Source organism: Fopius arisanus, unplaced genomic scaffold (assembly GCF_000806365.1).
Source record: "Fopius arisanus strain USDA-PBARC FA_bdor unplaced genomic scaffold, ASM80636v1 scaffold00077, whole genome shotgun sequence".
In the NCBI taxonomy this organism is placed as follows: Eukaryota; Metazoa; Arthropoda; class Insecta; order Hymenoptera; family Braconidae; genus Fopius; species Fopius arisanus.
In genome coordinates, this window is record NW_011887816.1 from 308,261 (window position 1) to 330,302 (window position 22,042).

The 22,042-nt window shown below is 42.1% G+C and overlaps 7 protein-coding genes and 1 long non-coding RNA gene across 10 annotated transcripts; 4 read left to right on the forward strand and 4 right to left on the reverse strand.

Annotated features, from left to right (window-relative positions):
* The first annotated feature begins 184 nt into the window (after positions 1–184).
* Hpd (4-hydroxyphenylpyruvate dioxygenase) lies at positions 185–2,156 on the forward strand. The gene is made up of 5 exons (XM_011310665.1): positions 185–292; positions 530–940; positions 1,023–1,123; positions 1,256–1,808; positions 1,963–2,156. Exons 1-5 carry the CDS (start codon positions 290–292, stop codon positions 2,035–2,037), a joined length of 1,143 nt encoding a protein of 380 aa, XP_011308967.1. The 5' UTR covers positions 185–289; the 3' UTR covers positions 2,038–2,156.
* LOC105270009 (nuclear transport factor-2) lies at positions 2,068–4,248 on the reverse strand. 3 transcript variants are annotated; one of them, XM_011310663.1, is made up of 6 exons: positions 4,049–4,248; positions 3,794–3,941; positions 3,628–3,699; positions 3,141–3,239; positions 2,757–2,920; positions 2,350–2,441 (listed from the first exon to the last, which is right to left on the reverse strand). In XM_011310663.1, exons 2-5 carry the CDS (start codon positions 3,899–3,901, stop codon positions 2,807–2,809), a joined length of 393 nt encoding a protein of 130 aa, XP_011308965.1. In that variant the 5' UTR covers positions 3,902–3,941; positions 4,049–4,248; the 3' UTR covers positions 2,350–2,441; positions 2,757–2,806. The 3 variants fall into 3 exon arrangements, with proteins under 3 accessions (XP_011308964.1, XP_011308965.1, XP_011308966.1); XM_011310664.1 differs by having other exon boundaries at positions 2,358–2,441; positions 2,751–2,920; XM_011310662.1 differs by lacking the exon at positions 2,757–2,920 and having other exon boundaries at positions 2,068–2,441; positions 4,049–4,242.
* Positions 4,249–4,918: 670 nt separating this feature from the next.
* Positions 4,919–7,191, forward strand: LOC105270060 (pickpocket protein 19). The gene is made up of 4 exons (XM_011310747.1): positions 4,919–5,215; positions 5,406–5,730; positions 5,977–6,517; positions 7,077–7,191. Exons 1-4 carry the CDS (start codon positions 4,926–4,928, stop codon positions 7,169–7,171), a joined length of 1,251 nt encoding a protein of 416 aa, XP_011309049.1. The 5' UTR covers positions 4,919–4,925; the 3' UTR covers positions 7,172–7,191.
* On the forward strand, positions 7,106–8,809 carry LOC105270012 (uncharacterized). Its single transcript, NM_001414534.1, has 3 exons — positions 7,106–7,729; positions 7,841–8,189; positions 8,277–8,809. Exons 1-3 carry the CDS (start codon positions 7,195–7,197, stop codon positions 8,701–8,703), a joined length of 1,311 nt encoding a protein of 436 aa, NP_001401463.1. The 5' UTR covers positions 7,106–7,194; the 3' UTR covers positions 8,704–8,809.
* A 103-nt stretch (positions 8,810–8,912) lies between these two features.
* Positions 8,913–14,301, reverse strand: l(2)05287 (WD repeat-containing protein l(2)05287). The gene is made up of 3 exons (XM_011310668.1): positions 11,851–14,301; positions 9,266–9,384; positions 8,913–9,145 (listed from the first exon to the last, which is right to left on the reverse strand). Exons 1-3 carry the CDS (start codon positions 14,092–14,094, stop codon positions 8,962–8,964), a joined length of 2,547 nt encoding a protein of 848 aa, XP_011308970.1. The 5' UTR covers positions 14,095–14,301; the 3' UTR covers positions 8,913–8,961.
* A 66-nt stretch (positions 14,302–14,367) lies between these two features.
* Positions 14,368–15,371, reverse strand: LOC105270014 (uncharacterized). Its single transcript, XR_892493.1, has 3 exons — positions 15,257–15,371; positions 14,718–15,129; positions 14,368–14,515 (listed from the first exon to the last, which is right to left on the reverse strand). It is a non-coding gene; the product is annotated as an uncharacterized lncRNA (long non-coding RNA).
* Positions 15,372–15,705: 334 nt separating this feature from the next.
* On the forward strand, positions 15,706–18,447 carry LOC105270015 (Heat shock protein 70 cognate 4). The gene is made up of 3 exons (XM_011310669.1): positions 15,706–15,816; positions 15,980–16,192; positions 16,500–18,447. The coding sequence occupies exons 2-3, from the start codon at positions 15,988–15,990 to the stop codon at positions 18,245–18,247; spliced, it is 1,953 nt and encodes a 650-aa protein (XP_011308971.1). The 5' UTR covers positions 15,706–15,816; positions 15,980–15,987; the 3' UTR covers positions 18,248–18,447.
* Positions 18,448–18,520: 73 nt separating this feature from the next.
* On the reverse strand, positions 18,521–22,027 carry LOC105270020 (RING finger protein 10). Its single transcript, XM_011310674.1, has 5 exons — positions 21,543–22,027; positions 21,040–21,215; positions 19,844–20,792; positions 19,358–19,784; positions 18,521–19,257 (listed from the first exon to the last, which is right to left on the reverse strand). Exons 1-5 carry the CDS (start codon positions 21,619–21,621, stop codon positions 18,858–18,860), a joined length of 2,031 nt encoding a protein of 676 aa, XP_011308976.1. The 5' UTR covers positions 21,622–22,027; the 3' UTR covers positions 18,521–18,857.
* Positions 22,028–22,042: the final 15 nt, after the last annotated feature.

Below are 22,042 nucleotides of genomic sequence, written 5' to 3' on the forward strand. Positions count from 1 at the left end.
TAATTGATGTTTAGGGTACGGGTGAGTGGGAAATTTGGGAGTTGGTGATGGAAAGATAATGGGAATTCTTGAGATCAGGCAACGGTCGCGTGTTAATCCGGTTTTTCTCCCGTCGTAGCAATAAATTATGACTTTTTAAATTCCTGTACCTGTAAACAAGCCTCCGGTATCGACCAATGAGAAAGCGACCTGGTGCCTAGCCCACATCGCGGGCCCCTTATTTAAATGAGTGTCCCCAGCTGTGACGTCCAGTAATAATCGAGAATCCATCGCAATCGCAGTTTTTGAAATGGTAAGAATTAAAAAGCGTCCGGAGGTGCGTGGGAAATAATTCCCCAGGTGAAACCTCAAATTTTTCAAACCGTCATATTCTCACCGCCCCGAAACCCCCCATTATCTCCCCCCCAAGCGGAGATAGAACAAAAAATCATAAACCGAATTTGCGGAGAATTCAATGATCTAAAAAAAATTCAAATACCATTTTTTTCCAAAATCAGTAATTCCTGAGATAATTCGTATTTCCCTGTAGACGACGTACACCGACAAGGGGCCGAAACCCACGGCGGGTGAATTCCTGGCGTTCGATCACCTGAAGCTGTGGGTAGGAAATGCAAAACAGGCATCAGGATACTACATCACTCGTTTTGGCTTTCAACCCCTGGGATATCAGGGCCTGGAGACAGGATCCCGGAAGATCGCCTCCCACGCAGTCAAGCAGAATAAAATTGTCTTCGTGTTCGAATCGTCCTACGACCCGGACGACAAGCTGATGTCATCCCACCTGTCCAGGCACGGTGATGGGGTCCGTGACATCGCCTTCAGCGTCGTGGACATCGACTCCATCGTCAGGGTAGCAAAAAAACGAGGGGCTAGAGTCGTCAGGGACGTCTGGGAGGAGCAGGACGATAACGGAGTCGTCAGGATGGCAACTCTTCAGACTGTAATCTTCATTCCTCACTAACTATTAATTTTTAATTAATAATTAAAGTAATTCATTATTTTTTGTCTTGTATTTCCAATAGTTCGGGGATACGCTCCACACTCTGGTGGACAGAACCAACTACAGGGGGAAATTCCTCCCAGGATACGTCGACTCCCCCGATGATCCCATCAGTCGATTGTTGTGAGTCCATAATTATTTAAATTTCAATTAATTTGAATTTTAATTGAAAAACTCATGACAGAAATTTTTATCTGTAATTAATTTCTGGAATTATTTAATTATTATTGTTAATTACTCATTAATTTGTTGCAGACCAGATCCAAAGTTGAATTTCATAGACCACTGCGTGGGCAATCAGCCCGAAAATCAAATGGAGCCAGTGGCGAAGTGGTACGAGGATAATCTCCAGTTCCACAGATTCTGGTCAGTGGACGACACACAACTGCACACGGAGTACTCCGCCCTGAGATCAATCGTTATGACAAATTACGAAGAGACAGTGAAGATACCGATAAACGAGCCAGCGCCAGGTAAAAAACGCTCACAGATCCAGGAGTTCGTGGAGTACTACGGCGGCTCTGGAATCCAACACATCGCCCTGAACACGGACGACATCATCAGGGCTGTGGAGAACCTGAGGGCCAGGGGTATGGAATTCCTCCAGGTCCCCGACAGCTACTACGATTTGCTCAGGTCAAGGCTCAAGTCCAGTGGTACTAACATCCTCGAGGACATCTCCGTCCTCCAGAAGCTCAAGATTCTCATCGATTATGACGAGAATGGATATCTTCTCCAGATATTCACGAAAAATGTCCAGGACCGACCGACTTTGTTCATTGAAATTATTCAACGGAGAAATCATAACGTGAGTTGATGTTTCAGGGTAGTAACCCATGATTTTAACCCAAATTTTTTACCTAGGGATTCGAAAGAGAAATTGGAGATTATTTATTGATTTTCGAGTGGAATAATTCCATAAATTTATTAGATATCACGTTTAAATACATGAATATTTCCAGGGATTCGGCGCTGGGAATTTCCAGGCGTTGTTCGAGGCAATCGAGATAGAGCAGGAGAAAAGGGGCAATTTGTAACAGAAAATCCTCGAAGAATGCGTGAAAATGTAATTAATCATTAAATGTTTTATTCTTACGGCATAGAAGCATTACTTTCCTGTATAAAAATTTAATCTAGATAAAATAATACGCAAAGACGACAGGTGTACAATGTTGACTGAATAATTCATGAAATTTTCTCTCGAGGGATTGGGATCGTACGGTATTAATTGCTCTGGAGGGCCATTTGATGGCACCTCGGGATTATTTTCCCCTCGTTCCGAGGTGATTTTCTAGTCCTGTGACGTCTCGTCTGCTGCCGATTTTAATTACGCTGTGTCGTGAATAGCGAGACGGAATATGTCATGCTGGCAGAAGAACGCACTCCCCAGTGATTTCAACACGAATATTTGCGAGAATGCGTGCGGAGGATCTTCATCAGCCTAAGTTTTAAAAAAAAATCAATGATTATCTAATGAACGTAAAGATATTAATTACTTGAATGAATGAAATATTTCATTTTTCCAATGAAATGGTGAACATCATCTTCAGGGAAATCTCCCAGGGGATTCCAGGTATTACAATGGAAAAAACTCAAAGCACAAAATATAAAAAAAAAACTCATTACAACTCTCAAATTAATCTAGGATGATTTAAATATTTTAATCAATGGAAAATCATGTGTCGTTGGATTAATAAATAGTTAATGAGGTGTGGGTAACTAATGCAATGATTTCCATACGTTAGCTTGCCTTTACCACGATTTATAACGATGATCGATGGACGATCTATTATTTATTTATTGGCCTTAGACAGTGTCGTGCAACGCGAGTCTGAAGATGTCGTGCTGCACGAAAAAGCTGGTGCCGATCCGCTTCAGGACAAATGTGTGGGTGTACGCGTGGGGCTGATCCTCATCAGTCTGCCCAATCATTTTTAATACTTAGTATCAACTATTCTGATAATAAACTATTAATTCGACGAGTCCCAGAAGCACCAGGAGAATTTATTCGACTCGTTTATTTTCAATTTTTTAACTATTGAGGTATATTGGGTGGAATTTCTAGGATTCCTCGAATGTTCTGGTAACTCTGGGATCATTGTACAGCTCTAGGGTCTCGGGGATTAATTATTTTTATTACCTGCAGCCTCCCGAGGACGTGGATCAGGACTCCGCCGTCGAACATCGGTTGTGAATCCACGGCAGTCAGTACCCGAGTGATTTTTTGAAAACCTAAGCTCTGAAAATATATAATATATTCACATACATCATGCTCTCCTTGCTCTCTCCATTAATTTCTCCTTCATCCCAGAATTTTCCCAATTTTCCTCATTACTCCACAAGATAATAAAAAAAATCACACCTATCAGAAAGCAACCCCGAAATAAATGACAATTATCTCGAGAATGGTTGGGTATTTAAAAAAAACATATTCCAACTTTTTTATAGTTCACAAGATTCCCCACAAAAAAGTCCCTCATGATTTTCCTGTGAACCCCTCCGGCTCCGAGATAATCCCCTCTTAACAAACGGTAAAACCAAAAAAACTGGGAAAACTCTCGAAAATGATTGAAAAAATGGCGACATCACGTGAAAATGAATAAAAATTAGAGAAAAGAGAGATTTACATTCAGTTTCTGCATAATCTTGTCGGATCCCTGAATCTGGATCCCCTCAAACGTCATGAATGACGATTCGGTCTGGAAAAAAATTAGTAGGAGAGGTTATGTCTGATCATTTTTTATTCTTTAATCTTTGCTGATGTGTATCATGATAAATAAATAATAAACTCACATTGTACATGTTGACGAGGTTGCACCTCTGAGTGGGATCATCGAATAATGCATAATATTGCTGAACAAATCCCTTTCCAATGTCCTCGTACGCCGGATTCAACGCCATGTCTCAGGGCACAATAATCTTCCCTTCCTTTCACCAGAATCTGATGAAAAATCCATCCCCAGAATATGAATAACTCAAATTTCAATGGCCAAAAAAAATTTCAGCACATGTGGCCTCTTTACAGAAATAAACCTCAATTTTTCTTACCTATCGCGCGAAATCCCACAGAATTTCGGAGTTGCCACTAGCCAGTCACAAAAAAAAAGGAAAAGCAAAAAAATAAAGATAATTCAACCGAAAGGGCTATTGGATTTTACGAGACGATGGAAGTAATCTTGTCCGATTTTTTTTTTTACGGAGTGAAGCGAGAGGTGGAATTTTTCGAGACCATCGAAAATAACGAAAATCCCGGGGCGCCATCTGCGCAACTTCCGGTTTCCGGTATTTGATTTTTTACGGTAGATTTTCCCATTTTTTTATTTCAAATCTTCTTCGGGATTTTTCCGTTTTTCCCGCATTTTCGGAGATGAAAAATTAAATTTATAATAACAATAATAATAACGAGGATGATTATTATTGTTGCAGTGGGGTTGAGGATAATAAAATATTTAAATAAATAATTATTTTGAAAGTCAAATTCGTGTGATTAAAATGATACCATCGCGAAATTTCTCGGTAAAAAAATTCTAGTGGACAATATTATTTATTTATAATGTTTTCCCGATGGCTATCAGCTTCCGTGACTATCAGACATTTCCTGGATTATTAATAATAAAAATTTATTGATTCCTCGCGGGATTCCCCCATCGGCGCGTGAATCCCCACATCACCTCTCAAATTCCTCCACACCTTCCCAGAGAAATATCTCCGAATCCAACAGAAATACAAAAATTTTCATAATCACCTTTTCCCCAGATCTCAACCTCCCCTCCAAAAGTTGTCCCATAAAAAATTCCGCTATCTCTTCAAAATCCCGAGATATTCCGCAAAAACGAAAAAAAAATCCGAAATCCGTAACGACTTCACTCTCGAATTTTTTCCCCATTTTTTCCAAGGAGTTAATTAACAAAATAAAATGAAAAAAATGGAGAAGAGGCCGCCATTTCTCTGGAGATTATTTAAACAGTACCTGGAGAACTCGAGTATTCATGGATTTAAATATTTAGTCGAGCCGGAGAGACACTGGACCGAGAGATTATTCTGGACAATTTCGTGTGGCGCGAGTATTTGGGCATGTGGTTTAATGGTAATTAATACAATAACATTCGCCCTATCCCGAGACGTATCAATAACAATGGGAACTAATTACCTGGAGTACGAAGCGGAAATACCAGCCCTCCACTTCTGCGCAGATATCAACAATCAAGCAATAGAGTAAATAAACAATAATTGATAAACAATTAATTCAATTCCTTCAATTTCCTTCCTTTCATATATAATACGTAAATAAATATATTCATATATATTCATATATATTCATATATATATATTATATATCATATATTTTTTAAATAAAGATAATTTTTTCTTTTAGCTACATGAAAAAAAGAAAATTGAACTTCAGAACTGTTCTGGATTATCCACAACTTGGGGTTAAAGCAGAGAAAATTCCCACCGAGGAGGAGCTCACCGAGATCATGGGGTTGATACAACCGAGATGTGGGGAACTCCTGGAGAAGTGCCTGTGGAATGACGAGGAGATCGACTGCTGCGAGCTGTTCTTTCCTCTGCAATCGAACAGCGGATTGTGTCTTTCGTCGAGTTCTGTCCAGACGATGAAGCCCGGGAACAAGACAGGATTGAGACTCGTCATGGATCACAGGAAGCAGGAGGGAAGGCTCACCGTCTTGCTGAAGAGTAAAAAGGGAAAACTTCCAGCTGTGGGTATCTGATTTCTAAATTCTACAACAGAACTAAAGAATTGAGGAGTTCCCAGGCTTCAACTCGATCCGCCATTTTGTGGACCGCCTCTGTGCGTAAAAATGGCGAACATCGAGTTAACTCTTCAATTCTTCAGTGATTTGTTTCAATAATAATTAATAATAATGGACTAACAACGATAATAATGCAAAATAATTAAGGCTTGTTGAAGTTAATTACTCAAAAGTTTTACCATGACAATTTGTGGATAAATATTGCAGGCATGGCTGACGAATCGGTACGAATACCCAACATCCGAGACAAGTCTGGATAAAAGGGTTGAGCTGAAGGAACGCCAGTTGATTGTTGTGGATGTGACAGCTGTTGGAATGAAAAATCAACGAGAGGTGATAGAGATGCCAATGTCAAAGCGAAAATGTCGTATGTCATCGGAGACCGGTGGAAATCTCTACATGAAGCGTTACAATTACAACGGCTGTCTGATGGAGCACCAGATGCGAAATATGCACCGCATGTTCGGCTGCATAAGCCACATATTCCCTAGGATCCCAGAGATGAGAGTTTGTAATGTTTCAGAATTGGTTGCAGGCTATCTCTTTGTTCAGGGTGTCAAGAGTACCAGTCAGGCTGACTGCCTCCCAGATTGCGAGGGCATTGTCTATGACTTTAGTCTCAATAAATACGAGACTGAGAATTTTACCGGAGGGGCGCTAATGCAGATTGAGGTTAATATGTTGCCGGGGCCGAGTATTCAGTACGAGAGATATGCCACCCGGTCTCTTCTTCAAGTTATCAGTGAGTCCCAATCGTTATCAATTGTTTATCCCCACCTTTTTTGCTTGAATAACTGTAATCAGGCCTCGTTGCAACCGATTTTAACGTGCGCTCGTCGATATCTCGGGATTCAATGATGCGATTTCGATGGGTTTAGAATCATTTTTTTAGAGGGATGAATTGCCTTGAAAATGAAATGATTTTTGGGATTATTCACTCTGCCGATCTTGAGATATCGGGCCGCGACGGGAGGCCTATTTTTGGAGACTGGTAGATGCGCTCGTTAATTTACGGTCTATCATAAATAAATATTATATTAATGATCGTGAGTGATTTTTTAATTAGATAAAATCGAAATATGGAAATCCTGAGCTCCAATCGAAAAATCTTGAGTCATCCCTGAAGTTGTTGGATTAATTACATGATTTATTCGATTATTTAACGAGAGTTTAATGATGCAACAGAATTTTGACATTTCGATTTTTCCGATGGGTTGAGATGAAGACATAATCTTGTTTGAGATGGGATTCATAGATAACAAAGATTGATGAAGATGAGGACCTGACCTTTTGATTTTCAGTATCAGTAGGAAGTGTCGTGAGTTTATTTATGGGTGCCAGTCTTCTGAGTTTCATCGAGATCCCCTACTGGCTCCTGATTCGCACAAATATCTAATCCTGGATCACCCTGACGTCGTCATGAGCCTCTATTTGCCGACCAATTCCCCACTGATCCCGGAGAATAAATCCCTGTATAAAGACCTAGACTTCTCGAGACTGTCCAAGTCCCCAACGATGTCTGACAAGAGCTGTCTCGTCAGTCTCCATGACACGAAACTCATAACGAAAGCTGCTGTGGGTCCATCAGCTGAAGTACTAGATTTTACCCTGACCTCTTACTCCTCGGAGAAATTGGGATTCCTCGGGGCTCATCGTCACCTCAGAATTCTGATTAAAGAGGATAACACGGAGAAGCGTGAGATCAGCTGTTTTGTCAAGGCTCTACCCCTGGACAGCCCTCTGCAGCTGCTCTACGCGCAGGAGTCCAGGACTTTCGAGAAAGAGGCGACTTTCTTCACGAAAATTTCACCCCTCATGACCATCGACTCTACAGAACCCACCTGGTGCCCTAGGTGTTACCTCGTTAAGGAGAATGCACTCATCTTCGAGGACCTGGGTTTACTCGGGTTCAAGATGAGGGATAAACTCTTCGATGAAGCTATTGTTAAATCAGGTCATTATTGATATTAATATGTCGTTATTGTCTAGTAGTCAGGATGCACCATTTCCCTTTTAATAGATCGATAATTCCATCTGGAGATATAATTTTCATGGATTAATTCAGGTCTGCGTGCCCTCGCGAGTCTGCACTCCTCATCCCTGATCGCAGAAGAGCGTATGGGTAAGTCCTTCAAGGACATCTTCCCCGAGGAGCTGTACGAGGTGGCGTTCGTGAGATCTGAAAGAAGGAGAAAGTGGTTTCTAGCAGGTGTGGACCTGGCGATCAGAGTCGCCGAGGAGATGAGCCTGAATCCCTCTCGCCTCCCCGAGACCTTCGACCGAATTTTCGTGGCTATGGAGTCATCGAAATCTAAAACAAACGTCATCTCCCACGGTGACCTCTGGGGAAACAATTTGATGTTCAACGACGCAGATCCCCCCGAGTGCAAGCTGGTGGACTTCCAGTTGTTTAGGTGGGAAAATGATTATTATCGTTGATAAAAGAAAAATAATTATTTCTCTTGATAAAAAAAAATGAAATTGCGGTGATTTCTCCTCAGGTACTCACCAGTGGGTCACGACCTAGCGCAATTCCTCTACCTGTGCGCCTCACGGGAGTTGAGGGACTCCAAGAAGGAGGAACTCCTCAATTACTACTGGGAGCAGCTCCTGGAGAAGCTAGGAGACGTCGTCGTGACGAGGAAAATTCCCACCCTCGAGGAGGTCCTCCAGGGGTACGAGGAGCAGAGAATAGCCGCTTGTTGCACCGCTGCTCTCTATTTTCCAACGGTTCTCCTCGATGGAACCGTTGGGGCTGAGATAATGGATCAGAACGAGAGCTACGAGCAGTTCTACTTCGAGGACAGGCGGGACATCGTCCTCGGGATCATGAGGGAAAATGTGAGTTATGGGGAGAGGATCCAGGAGACTGTCAGGGAACTCGTGGAAATGTCTTTCAAGGTCGAGGAATTTTCCGCTCCCTGTTGATGATTGAATAATCTCTTTTCTCGTGACTGTCTCTCGTTTTGATTGCTTTGTGAATTAATTCGAGAATTTTCATCGTTTGTTTCAAACGAATGTTTTTTTACTCCTACGAAATCAATTCTAATGATTTCAATATTTTCTTTGATAATTCTATTAATTAGTCTTTCATATGATAATTGTAGGAATTCTGTGAGAATTGCTGAATTAGTCGCTTAAAAATTAATAAATTTATTCGGATAATAACGTAAAGCAACAGACGTATTAACTCGGCACGATTCTCGCCAGAAAACTCCAGTCCAAGCTGACGAGTTTCGCGTCATTATCGTCATTATCATTAAGACGTCTGACATCCGTGGGAATCGTCTCGATAGCCAGATGATTTCTCGGATCAATTCCGTCATCCTCGTCGCTGTCGTCAGAATTCTCTGACTCACTGTTTGCGTCACTGAAATCAAAAATCTCAGTAATAAAAAAAAAACCGTCAAATTATCCGGTAAGACCAGAATAATTGTGCAATTGGACGAAATATCCAGTGACTTTTTGAATAAATGACTTTGTAAAATACCTCGAGGTCTTGTCGTCATTATTTTTCCTCTTATTCCCCGGTTTCGCCCTCAGGGAGAGGATGAAGGGTCCACAGAGCAATCGCATCGGTGGGAGAGTGTGTGCAGGTAATGTCAGGAGCTAAAAAATAAAAAAAGGAGAGAAATTTTGAGTTTCAAAAATTAATTGACATTTTGTCTTGATAACATCAGATATGATCTAGTGGCTAGGATAAAGTCCGAGTGAAAAAATCTCAAAAGAATCTAGAGACTTTGACCTGAATTCTGAATTTCCACAATTTAGTTTATCTGGGTTGATTCATTCTGACGCATCAGCCCACGTATTTCCAATTCTCATACAAAATATGAGCGTGAGATAGGCCCACACGTCAGGTCTAAACAGTAGAAACTCATGGTATTGTTTAAACTAAACACAATGACACAATAGACTCCACATCTGGCCTCGATGCATCAATCCGAAAGACCCGTAAGAAGCAGTAACAAATGATGAAGATGATGATTAATAAGAAATAAAAATTGAAGCAGAAATTTGATCGTAGATGCTGTAAAAAAATTCCTGGATATCCCCACTAATGACTGGACATCTGGAATTGGATAAAATAATCTCAATCAATCATTTACTGACGACTCAGAGGTGAAGACGAAAGAGTCACGTAAACCCCTGGTGTAACTCCAATAAAATCTACCCACGAGGCTTTCCTGTTGACCCGTTCCACTTGACTTGGGCCTTTCCTCCCTTTTCTTATTCATTTGTTCACTATCTTTTCCCTTTGTATCATTTAACACCGTGAAATTACATGACAAATCGCAGGTCATCGCACCCACAATTGATCTGACATAATCTGGGACAAATTGCCGAGTGGAGAGAGAATGTAACACTGATATGGATACATGACATTCAATTGCAGGAAGCAAGTGCAGGAGGGGATCTCTTCTAAGGGCCTGAAAAATAAGATTATTGTTATTAATATTAAAGTATGAGATGTCCCACAGAATTTCACGTGAGAAGCTGAAGAATTCTTGGGACTTCATCCCTGATGGATCAATAATTCCAGAGGAATTGATAATTATCAGGAATTAATTCAGGTCTAGAGTCTAAATAGAGATATCCTTCGAGGACATCTTCCCCGACGGCCCGCACCAGGTACATCCGTGGAGTCTGAATGAAGGTGTCTTTGGTATTTGATAAATCTGGAAATCTGGAAATACATTGTCCTCTCGAGGCACTACAGGACATCATTTGATGGAGGAAATGAAGTGGAAGTGGGCAACCCCTGGTCAAGGGAGCTGATGCTGGGGAGACGTCCCACGTGCAAAGGGAGACCAGAGATAGTCTTGCTTTCATCACGAAAGACAGAGACGTGTGAAGATGGTGGGGATGTCACTCTATATTAAATCATCTCGACTCTTCACGAACTCCAGTGACTGTCGAGACTCCAAGACAGATACATCAACCTGTTTTCTTAAAAAAAAAATTAAATTTCTTGATTACATTTGACATCTGAATTTAACGGAGACAAATTGCTCGAATGAAGCTCATCTTTTCGCTTGTACCATTCGTTCTGATTGTTCTCGGTGTGATGGTGGCCATGGCCAGAGGATTTCCCGCCAGTGATCCAGAGGCAGTTGAGTAGATCCTATTCTCATTTCAAACCCATCCCCCAGTGATTTTTAACAACAAATTCATTTCTATAAAAAATAAACGAAGCGAAAACAAGGAAAACAATTAAAATCCGAATATATTAATTCTCCGTTTAGAAAACTTGAGATAAAATCAAATTAATAAAATCCCAGTGTTTACATCAATCTGATAAAAAAGAAAATGTATCAAACGTAATTAGTCAATTATGTGATAATTAATGCTGTAATAAATAGTCCCAAGGTCAAATAATTCTTTGATGAATACTCGCAGTGATGAGTAATTTTTTATAAAATTCAATTTATGATTAGATCTGAATTTATTAATTTATTGACTGTGAGTCATTCCTCTTCTGCAATTGAATCATGAATAAATCGTTTTCTATTGTCGAATTAATTTCAGGCGATGGAGAATATGAGGCAGATACCCCAGTGGCACTGTCTTCGCTACCGAAAATTCGATCTAGTTCGCCGGTGCAGGAATTATCGTCTCTCAAGGAAACACTGACAAATAAGAAATAAACTGGACGATACCAGTTATCATTTCAAGAATCCGCCAGACAACTACTTAAATTCCCAGGGATTGCCGATTGTCAGAATATTATCGATACTACCAACACAGAATCGTTGAGGAATTACCGATTCATTGAATTCCCATCGCCTCATGCGTAGCCCCTGCGTAATTAATTAATCTTGTGTTTGTGAATGGATTTTTCATTTGGAGGAATTTTTCGAAATTTCTCCGGTTGTACTTTTACGTATGCAATTGTAAACCGTTTATTTCTTCGTTAGAGTATTACCGATCTTTATTATAAAATCATTTTATTGATAATTATCGCAGGATTTTATGTAATTTATTGGAATATATAGTGAACTTTGAAAAAATTGGAGATTTTTGAAAAAGGATAATGAATTTTGGATTTTGAATTTTAATGAAAATGAGACTCACCTCTTCGACGACTCCTTTTCCAGTCCCCAGGTGATCATGAACGAAACTCGCGCGTTGGACGTTGTTGGTGCTCTCCTCAGCGATGATCCTGCCGAAGGGAGTGCTGGGCCAGTTGAGGACCCGATCCCCAAGGCCCTCGAAGAGTACCCCACCCTCCCGCTCGTCCTCGAGAGCCAGAAGTTCCTGATTATCATCAATGAAGAACAACTGGCTCTCCCTCTGCCACTCACACAGGCCTTTTCCCCTTTTCTCCTTGTCATTGGGTACATAACACGCCCCCAGGACCACAGACTCTCCTTCGAGGACACCCCTCCTGACGTAAATCGGCGTCGACACCTGGGGATTGAAGATAAACAGGGAATTATCCCTGGAGAATGCAGCCATCAGGTTGGTGCATGGATCAGCCACAAGGACCTGGAGCTTCAGGTGGACAGACCAGGTGAGACTCAAGGTCAAAAGATTCCAGACACCGATGTGCTCGTCAGATCCCACCACCACCAGGTGACAGCTCTCGTTCTTCCCGAATTCTACTCGTTTTATCACCTGGGGATATCTCCGGTGGGTCAGTGAGCACTTCAAGGCCATATCCTCAGGCCCCCAAATCGTGAGACTCGAGCCAAATCCCACACCCAGGAGGGAACCGTCCACGGAGAATCCAGCATCAGTCACCTGTAAATCCCTGTAGCTCTCGACTCCATAGCAAGCCCAGTGTTTACCCCTGTCACCAGTCCCCTCGACAATTCCCCAGATCTTGAACTTCCTGTCCCTTCCAGTTGTGACAGCAGCAATGCCCTCTCCATCGAGACTCCCAGAGGGTTGAAACCCAAGGGCATTGATCCCCAGCTCATGGGGCAACTCGATGCAAGTGTTCAATGAAAAAATCTGCCTCTGGGAATTAAACCTCCAGAATTTAAGTCTCACTTCTGGTGTGGAGACCCTGTCGTCACGTTCCTCGACTGTTGCCATCCATGCTCCATCCTGATTAATAGACACTCTGGTCACTTCAGTATTGACAATGACAGCTGCTCTCTCCTGCGTGAGAAAATTCTGGGCTGTGATGTTGATATTGTAGAGGAGGGACTTCCTGTGGGTATCGAAGAACTGCACGTGTCCAGTTCTGCTGTTGAGAACGAGACTACCAGTTCTGGGATCCAGAATGAGTCCAGCAGGAAATCTCCCCCTGCTGGAGGCTGTGACACCCCAGGTAAAATTCTGAATGACAGACGTGAGCTTCTTCTGAGGATTAACAACGACTATTCCATTGTCCAGAGTTGATACAGCGACGTAGATATTCTCTGGTGCAATAGTCAGGTGTTTAATCGGTGCTGGTAGACGTGGAAGGAAGGACTTGTGGTGAGGATTAGCCAGTGTCCATTTAACGAGAACGCATTCAGATCCTCCAGTGTACATATGTCCACCGGACTTGCTGAAGGCGATCTCAGTGACTGGAAGTGTGTGCCAGTGATAAGATCCCATCACTGGACGCTGGAGAAGATTTCTGTACACCAGGACACGACCTGACGAGTCACCCACAGCCACACACTCCTCCTCGGGGTGGCCTGTCACGCAGGTGAGCTTTCTACCAGTTAAACCGATCTTGTGGAGCTTTCCCTTGAGGTCATTCAGGGGCTGGATCACGTGTAGATCCACATCCTGGGCCAGGGCTATCAGGTTATCACCATTATTTCCAACTATATCCACGCAGTAGGCACCTGTTGGCCCGCAGGGAATCGATCTCGACCTCGTGGCGCTCCCCGTCTCCACGTCGAAGAGCCCCAGGTGGATGCTGTTTGAGGATTTGTTGGTGTACGTCACTAGAGCCTCGTTGATGCTTTTACCTGATTTTGATTTATAATTTATGATGTGAAAGGTTGATATTCTCACTTCGTCCTCTGTCTTCAGCTTCAGCTTCCTCGTTATCACACCATTCTGGGAATTCCAGTTGATGAGGTCACCTGTCTCGGTGCAACCCACGATTGTATTGAAATTGTCGGAGTAAAATGATATCCCTGAGAGCTTGACCTCCGCTGCCTCGAATTCTCCAACGAAATCACCGGTCTGAGTGCTGTATTTACGAATCACATGCTTCCACACGACGTAGAGTAGTTCCCCGTTGCTGGAGAACAGGGGACGATGATCGATGATACTTCCACCGCCTTTTCTCTTGGTAATCAGGTGATCCTCGGGTTCTTTCTTTCCGGATTTCTTCCTCTTCGTCGTCTTCTTTAAATTTTTCACTTGCATTTTTGACGACTCCTGGAGATGGTCAGTACGCGGGCATTCTAGGACTGGAGACGTCTCCGGGGAAAGTTTTGTTGTCGATGATTACTCGGACATGTGTTCCAGTCAAACATAACCTTGTTCCCAGAACCCTAGGGCCCCTAGCAACCCCGGGAAATTCAAACGTGAAATCCACGGGGTGTACAAATTAATTTTGTCACTCTAATTAATTTATCATTACGGAATTGTGTGATCAGGATAAAAAATTAATGGATGTGATTTTATTTGTCCGTATTTCGATTAATTTACCGAGGGAAAATGAGAAATTAGAGTTGCACGGCAATTATAATGATTTTCTGCCCCTCTTCTCCCAGGGGATGGCCTTCACAGTAACGATCTGCACAGGCACTCGACAAACCGATGGAATAACTCAAACAGACATTTTCTGAAATCCAAGAATAATTATTTGAAATAAATTTTCCAATTCAAATAATTATGCAGAAAAAACAATTAATTAATTATCACTAAGTAATAATCATAATTAGATATTAAGAATAATGATAATTATTTAAAAAGGGAAATCGTTGGAAATGGGATAATGAAGATATTATTAGAATTAATGTTGAGGTCATTATCAATAATCATACCTCGAGGTACACGACCTAGAAAAAAATATTGACGAAAAATGGAGGTCAATGGAGTTCATCGGATCGATGGAAATAACTCGAGGAGAGGTCCTCGTGAAAAATGAAAAATCCCGAGGTTATGGGAAAAAATCATCTCGAGGTCGACATTGACGCGCTTTTCTCAGAGTTCAACGAATATCTACGAGTGAGGATAATCCATAATTGGACTGGTGACAATAAGAAAAGGAGACAGCATTGAGTGGGGCCTTGATTTGATGACTCAGTCCACGTGGGGCCCGACTGAAATCGACTGGACGAATAAATGAATGATGTAAATGTATCATTTCCATTTTATCTGCAATCGTCGATTTATCTCGAGAAATGTTGACTCCCGGGAAAAACCGTTGGGGAATTTTTTGTAGCTCTCGAGATCCTAGAGAAAAAAGATCTTTTGTTATTTTTTCGGAGGACCGGTGGTTCTCGAGATATGCTCAATAAATCATGAAACAGATGAAGAAATTATTGAATGAAAAATCAAATGATGATTTTTTCTTAATTACCCCTTTTTCTATTAATTTAAATCCTCCGGAAATCCCCGGATTTCCCGCGAATATCGAGAATTATCAAGAACGAGTAAAAATATCGGAAAATTGGAAAATTCCACTGGTTTTTCTCCCGACGCGGCTCCAAAAATTTATGTAAAAAAAAATTGCCATGTGCCCGCGCCACTTCCGGTGGCGAGATGACGCATGCTCGAGCGGGATTTTTCAAAAAGGCTCGCACCGCTCCTCGCGATGAAATGTCAAAAAAAAATATTTTGAGAGGAAAAATCGAGGGAAAAGTCCATTTTTTTCGAATTTGAGGAGACGTTTGTGGAATTTATGATCTGTTGTGACTCGAGTTGTCGATTAAAAACCGTCAATTAATGGCGGGATCCGGCGAACGGTGGGTTCTGATTGGCCGAGAATGGACTAGACTCTAGAGGAACATTCCAGAAGCGTCGGGACCTCGGATTTTGGGTGTTATATTCGGGCGCGGTGGCAACTTCTCGTCACTCACGTTGCGAATCGTTGAACGAGTAACAACTCGCGTTAAAGTCATCTCTAATTCCAATCGAAAGGTAATATAATTATTCTCCAGTCATGAAAATTCCCTCCACCCCCTGAACTTCCCTAGATTTCCACGAATTTCCATACATTTCCATCAATTTTTTCTTCATTTATTTATCGTCATTCCATTATTTTTTTCGTTATTTAATCCATTGAATTGAATTTCTCGTGCAGCATACAAAATGTCGAAGGCACCCGCTGTTGGTATCGATCTTGGAACGACTTACTCCTGCGTCGGGGTTTTTCAACATGGAAAAGTCGAGATCATCGCCAATGATCAGGGGAACAGGACAACACCTAGTTATGTCGCATTTACTGATACTGAACGACTGATTGGTGATGCTGCCAAGAATCAGGTCGCCATGAATCCTAACAACACCATTTTCGGTGAGTCCTCCATTTTGCTTTGGAGATTTTCCCTCACGTCGATTTGGGACATGACGAGGCCGAACATGACGCTCTATTTTCACGATTTCCGAATTATCTCCTAATTTCATTATTTTATTTATAATTTTATTAGAGTATAGATTTTATTCTCATTTTTTTCATTTATAGAAGACGAAAAATTCTCATGAAAATTCATTTGCAATTTATTAATTGATTAATTAATTGGACAATTCGTATTTCTGAAATTTTTTAATAATTTAATTTCATTTGATATTAATGGTAAAATAAAATATAAAATAATTTACAGACGCTAAAAGACTGATCGGTCGTCGTTTCGACGATGCGACAGTTCAGGCTGACATGAAGCACTGGCCCTTCTCCGTGATCAACGACAACACGAAGCCGAAGATCCAGGTGCAGTACAAAGGCGAGACAAAGACCTTCTACCCGGAGGAGGTCTCCTCGATGGTTCTCGTGAAGATGAAGGAGACAGCAGAGGCATATCTTGGCCAGATAGTGACAAACGCCGTGATAACAGTACCAGCGTACTTCAACGACTCGCAGCGTCAGGCAACGAAGGACGCTGGCACAATCTCTGGACTCAATGTCCTGAGAATAATCAATGAGCCAACAGCAGCAGCTATTGCGTACGGTCTCGATAAAAAGACAGTAGGTGAGCGCAATGTCCTGATTTTCGATCTAGGTGGTGGTACCTTTGATGTGTCCATCCTGACAATTGAGGACGGTATCTTCGAGGTGAAATCAACAGCTGGAGACACTCACCTGGGTGGTGAGGACTTTGACAACAGGATGGTCAATCACTTTGTCCAGGAGTTTAAGAGAAAGTACAAGAAGGACTTGACGAGCAACAAGAGAGCACTTCGTCGGTTGAGAACAGCATGTGAACGCGCCAAGAGGACCCTCTCATCGTCGACGCAGGCGAGCATCGAGATTGACTCGTTGTTCGAGGGCACTGACTTCTATACATCGATAACTCGTGCCAGATTTGAGGAGCTGTGCGCTGATCTCTTCAGGGGTACACTCGAGCCTGTGGAGAAGTCCATTCGTGATGCTAAAATGGATAAATCACAGATCCACGATATTGTTCTCGTTGGTGGCTCCACCAGGATTCCCAAAATTCAGAAACTGCTCCAGGACTTCTTCAACGGCAAGGAGCTTAACAAATCCATCAATCCTGATGAGGCTGTTGCCTATGGAGCTGCTGTCCAAGCAGCTATTCTCCATGGAGACAAATCTGAGGCTGTCCAGGATCTTCTGCTGCTCGACGTAACACCCCTCTCCCTGGGAATTGAAACGGCTGGTGGTGTTATGACTGCTCTCATCAAGAGAAATACAACAATACCCACGAAGCAGACCCAGACATTCACCACTTACGCTGACAATCAACCCGGTGTATTGATCCAGGTGTACGAGGGTGAGCGTGCCATGACCAAGGACAATAATCTCCTTGGAAAATTCGAGCTCTCTGGTATACCACCAGCACCACGTGGAGTACCACAGGTTGAAGTTACGTTTGATATCGATGCTAATGGCATTCTGAATGTCTCAGCTGTCGATAAATCAACAGGAAAAGAGAACAAGATCACGATAACCAACGATAAGGGACGTCTCAGCAAGGAGGACATCGAGAGAATGGTCCATGATGCTGAAAAGTACAAGAATGAGGATGAGAAGCAGAAGGAGACAATCTCAGCTAAGAATGGGCTTGAGGCTTACTGCTTCAACATGAAGAGCACTGTTGAGGATGAAAAACTCAAGGACAAGTTGTCAGCCAGTGACAAACAAGTGGTTTTGGACAAGTGTAATGAGATCATCAAGTGGCTCGATGCCAATCAACTCGCTGAGAAGGAGGAGTACGAGCACAAGCAGAAGGAGCTCGAGTCAATCTGCAGTCCAGTTGTCACGAAATTGTATCAGGGCGCTGGTGGAATGCCTGGAGGCATGCCTGGCGGTATGCCTGGTGCTGGTGGCGCTCCTGGTGCTGCTCATGGTGGTGGTGGAGCATCTGGACCAACCATCGAGGAGGTCGATTAAGGGATTCAGGACCTCGGGGTCTGACGTTTTGGGATATGGACGGAAATCTGCGTTGAGACACTTTCCAACTTTGATAGCATTCACATTTTTTTTATAATCTCTTACTTTAATTATTTATTGAACATTCGAACCTCGAGGTATTGTACTAGATATGCCATTTTTTTTTTCATGTAAATAAAGCGATTTCTCGTCCATCCTAATTTTTTTTTTGTTGTTTATTTGGCTGGGGGAATATTTATTCAGGATTTTTTCTGGGTTTTACGGAAAATTTAATCCTTTTTTATTTATTTATTCAGAGAATATCATCATACATTCGATTTATCGATAACACAACGTGGATTAGTCATTCCTATTTTTATCCTCGATGATTACACAAAATTGGAATCTAGAAACTGTCGCCAATGGTCTATTTAATAACAAATAATGATCGACAGAATGAGTTCATCTATTAATTAATTAATTAATTAATTAAAAACACTGATTTTTGGAGAAAGAGCTTTTTTGATTGAAAATTATACGAATAATAATTAATTAATTATTGAAGAGAATTCCTCTTCCTCATCCTGTCCTTGATTATCCAAAAATAAAGCATTCTGATAAATAAATAAATTCATGAAGATCTCGCCATGCCACTTGCATAAAGGAGAGTGGCCTTTCCCCTTTTCTTGTTTCTCTTGGATTTTCCCCTGATTGGTTCCTCATGGATGGTTGACGCCTCGAGGGCTAGAGCGAGAACATCACCGAAGCTCTGGCTGTGACTCGGTGCCTGGGGATGATCATCATTCTGGCAATTGGATTTGTTGGAAGGCAGGGATGGGCTCATCGATGACCACATCGTGCTCTTGGAGTTTTCACTGCGCAGCATCTGGGCGAAGGAAGGGCCCTGATCACTCGGGGACGTCGTCCACGTGGAGTCCAGGAGAGGAGCTGGATCACCCAGGGTACTGTGAGATGGACTACTGGCTAGACTCGATGATGGAATTGATTCTGGAGGAGTTGGAACTGCAGCGCTGGAACACAAAATTAATTTAAGGAATTAATTCTCACATTTATCAATTTATATTTATTAGAAAAAATAATCAGGGGTTTATATTTGGAATAATTAATTACCTAGAGGATGGTAATTCGGTCTGCCACCCAGGGAAATGCCTGTGAGACTCGATGTGAACCTTGGGTGTCGGATATTTTCCCAATTTTTTGTTCTCCTCAGCAGTTATCTTCTTCTCTCGTTTCTTCTCGTCGCGTTCCCGTCGACGTCTGCGTCTCTCTCTGACCTCGAGCTGCTCCTTGAAGTAGTCAAGAACATCAGGCGACACAACAGGTGCCATCAGCTCGATCTCAGCGATCTCGAAGGAGCAGGTGAGGGGTAGATGACACAGATATCTCATTCTCTTCCTGAGATCCTCAGTGAAGCTTCCCCCTTCCTTCTCCAAGATTTTTCCTGTCAGAAGACGAGGTGAGTGCTCCAGGTCGCCATACTGCACCTCCAGCATCTTCACGTTCATCGCGTGGAGGTAGACGTGTTGTCCATCTTCAGCTGGTGAGTGTGATAATTAAATAAATACAAGATATATTAAAATAGAATATTTAACTCACCCTGATAAAAATAGAAGAACTTGGAGTCCTTGGAGTCCTTGGAGTTCTGCTGTCCTGAGGTCTCCCGAATCCCGTCATTCACCTCAGGATTATCCTCTCTGCTCCCTGGGCTCTCCTCATCCTTTCCAATAGCCTTCAGAATTATTTCCTCTCTATCAGACAATTCAGCAAGTGCCTGCTCTATAAAACAATTCTCTGGGGACTGAGGGTCCTCCATCAATTCTAGCTTCAGTTGATTCCTCTCGTCATCAATGATTCCAACGACATGTCGACCGTCTGCCTTCAGGAGTTTCGAGTAGATCTGGGTGGACTCATGATCCGAGATTGTGAAGAAGTCGTCAGGATCTCGATTTGACTCCTCGACGGGAACTGCCAAGAGAGATCCCTTCCTACGACGCATCAGACGGAGTTTCACGGTGTCTCCGATGTTCAGGGGCTGCTGGGTGATCTCTGTGACACTCTTCAGGTCTGATTTGTGAATCGACTCGTAGCAGATCGGACACTTCCTCCAATTCTTGTCTGATAGTGAGAGATAATGCAGAATGCAGGGCCAGCAGTAGACGTGACCACATCGTGTCATCTTCCCAGCGACTGGTGGAGACAGACAGATCGGACAGGAGAGACTCTCCGAGGTGTGGATTTTTATCTGCTCGATCATTTTCCAATCCACTAGGGTGTCAGGGTCGATCAGGTGCATCGAGTAATCTCCATCGCTCGTTACGACGAATTGACAATTCGCCTGCAGAAATAATTCTTTGTTGTATTTGTGTCGTTGGACTGGTGGCAGCCAACGATTGTTGGTAGATCTCCCATAACTGTTCCATCCACTAGAATTAATATTCATCCTGTCTCGGGGTTCGTAATGGAAATTCAACAGATGATTCAAATTCTGCTTTTTACTTCCTGGAGCCATCACCGAGCCATACTCGGCTACTTCCTCATCCACTACCTGAAATCGATCAATCGATTTTATTTAAAAAACTATTGACTTCAAGAAAAAGTAATAGGAGAGCTTTTTTGTGGGGAATTCATCCAGCTAGAAATAATTCCTGTAACGTTTTCCGTTGATTTCGATAGGGAACGAGAAACATCGAGAATAACGAGTTGAAAAGAATTCTCGATTTTTTGGATTTTGGGATTTTGGGATTTTTTAAATTTGAGAATTCCATTTTCCTCTAGGGGAAGAGGTACTGCACCTTGGGATCCTCCTTTGCACCGCCATAATATTGTCCTTTAGGTTTGGGTCTCTTATCAAAATTTCGCGCCTTCTGATGACTGGATTTACGAGATTGTTCGATCTTGGAGTAGCCATTGGCCCCAGGTGACTCACGCCTACGTGGTGCCTTCGGAAAAGCTTTACCATTGACGACATCTGAAATAAACCCATCCCTCAAATAAATATTAATTAATAAATAAAAAAATCTGGAACTGCTGGATGAAAATCGATTAATTTCTTCTCTCCAGTCGATATTTTTCGATTTCAAAATGAATTTCCAGAGAAATCCACAAATAACAATTCAAACAATATCCTCTCAACAATTAATAATTAATATTGTTATAAAAGAATGCGTTGCAATTTTTTTTTGAGTAAAAAAACGCTTTTTGGCAGCTGAAAATGGAGAAAATGGAGTAAACGTAAAATATCGTCCCCAAGGAATTGGCAACGACGAAATATTTAACGTACAAGTTAAATAATTACCTTGATTTTTTTTAGACTCAGCAGTGGCGCTCTTATTGGCGCTCTGCTGTCCATGATGTGATTTCGATTTTTTGTCCATCGCAAGGACAAACCCCAAGCCCAAAATCCAACGCCAAAAATTCCCAGTTACCGTAAAAAGAGATGAGCTCTCCTCCGTATGGAGAAACAGTGAATATCCGGTGACCCTTCATTTTTTCAATAAGCCATGTTTGAATGTTGATTTTGTTTAAACAATTCGACTTTTCCACGAGTCGATTAAAATGAAGAACAAGGGCACGTCAAAAGAAAATCTCCAGCTGGCTCGATACCTCAGGGGATGGAGACGGATTAATCCGTTTATTATCTTGGGAAGTCAACACCACCTCCCAGGGAATTATTTTGCCTGTCACTTGACCGATTTCCACCGATTTATCGATGAAATTATCACGGCGAAATAAATCGTCGTGACGAAATAATACCGTCGCTGTTATGGCGACGGATTTTTACTAATCACTCGTTCC

Bases quoted from the DNA above. Each gene is read 5' to 3' on its own strand.
- LOC105270020 (XM_011310674.1), bottom strand. From the start codon at position 21,621: ATGGACAAAAAATCGAAATCACATCATGGACAGCAGAGCGCCAATAAG. The intron at 21,216-21,542 runs GTAATTATTTAA...GGTTTATTTCAG, and splicing joins TGAGTCTAAAAAAAATCAAG to ATGTCGTCAATGGTAAAGCT. The intron at 20,793-21,039 runs GTGCAGTACCTC...GATCGATTTCAG, and splicing joins GTGCAAAGGAGGATCCCAAG to GTAGTGGATGAGGAAGTAGC.
- LOC105270012 (NM_001414534.1), top strand. From the start codon at position 7,195: ATGAGCCTCTATTTGCCGACCAATTCCCCACTGATCCCGGAGAATAAA. The intron at 7,730-7,840 runs GTCATTATTGAT...GGATTAATTCAG, and splicing joins TGAAGCTATTGTTAAATCAG to GTCTGCGTGCCCTCGCGAGT. The intron at 8,190-8,276 runs GTGGGAAAATGA...ATTTCTCCTCAG, and splicing joins GTGGACTTCCAGTTGTTTAG to GTACTCACCAGTGGGTCACG.
- Hpd (XM_011310665.1), top strand. The intron at 941-1,022 runs GTAATCTTCATT...TATTTCCAATAG, and splicing joins GGATGGCAACTCTTCAGACT to TTCGGGGATACGCTCCACAC. The intron at 1,809-1,962 runs GTGAGTTGATGT...GAATATTTCCAG, and splicing joins TTCAACGGAGAAATCATAAC to GGATTCGGCGCTGGGAATTT.
- LOC105270015 (XM_011310669.1), top strand. From the start codon at position 15,988: ATGTCGAAGGCACCCGCTGTTGGTATCGATCTTGGAACGACTTACTCC. The intron at 16,193-16,499 runs GTGAGTCCTCCA...AATAATTTACAG, and splicing joins TCCTAACAACACCATTTTCG to ACGCTAAAAGACTGATCGGT.
- LOC105270060 (XM_011310747.1), top strand. From the start codon at position 4,926: ATGGAGAAGAGGCCGCCATTTCTCTGGAGATTATTTAAACAGTACCTG. The intron at 5,731-5,976 runs TGATTTCTAAAT...TGTGGATAAATA, and splicing joins AACTTCCAGCTGTGGGTATC to TTGCAGGCATGGCTGACGAA. The intron at 6,518-7,076 runs GTGAGTCCCAAT...TTTGATTTTCAG, and splicing joins GTCTCTTCTTCAAGTTATCA to TATCAGTAGGAAGTGTCGTG.
- LOC105270009 (XM_011310662.1), bottom strand. From the start codon at position 3,901: ATGGCGTTGAATCCGGCGTACGAGGACATTGGAAAGGGATTTGTTCAG. The intron at 3,700-3,793 runs GTGAGTTTATTA...ATTTTTTTCCAG, and splicing joins ACCTCGTCAACATGTACAAT to ACCGAATCGTCATTCATGAC. The intron at 2,442-3,140 runs GTAATAAAAATA...TTTAAAACTTAG, and splicing joins ACGTCCTCGGGAGGCTGCAG to GCTGATGAAGATCCTCCGCA.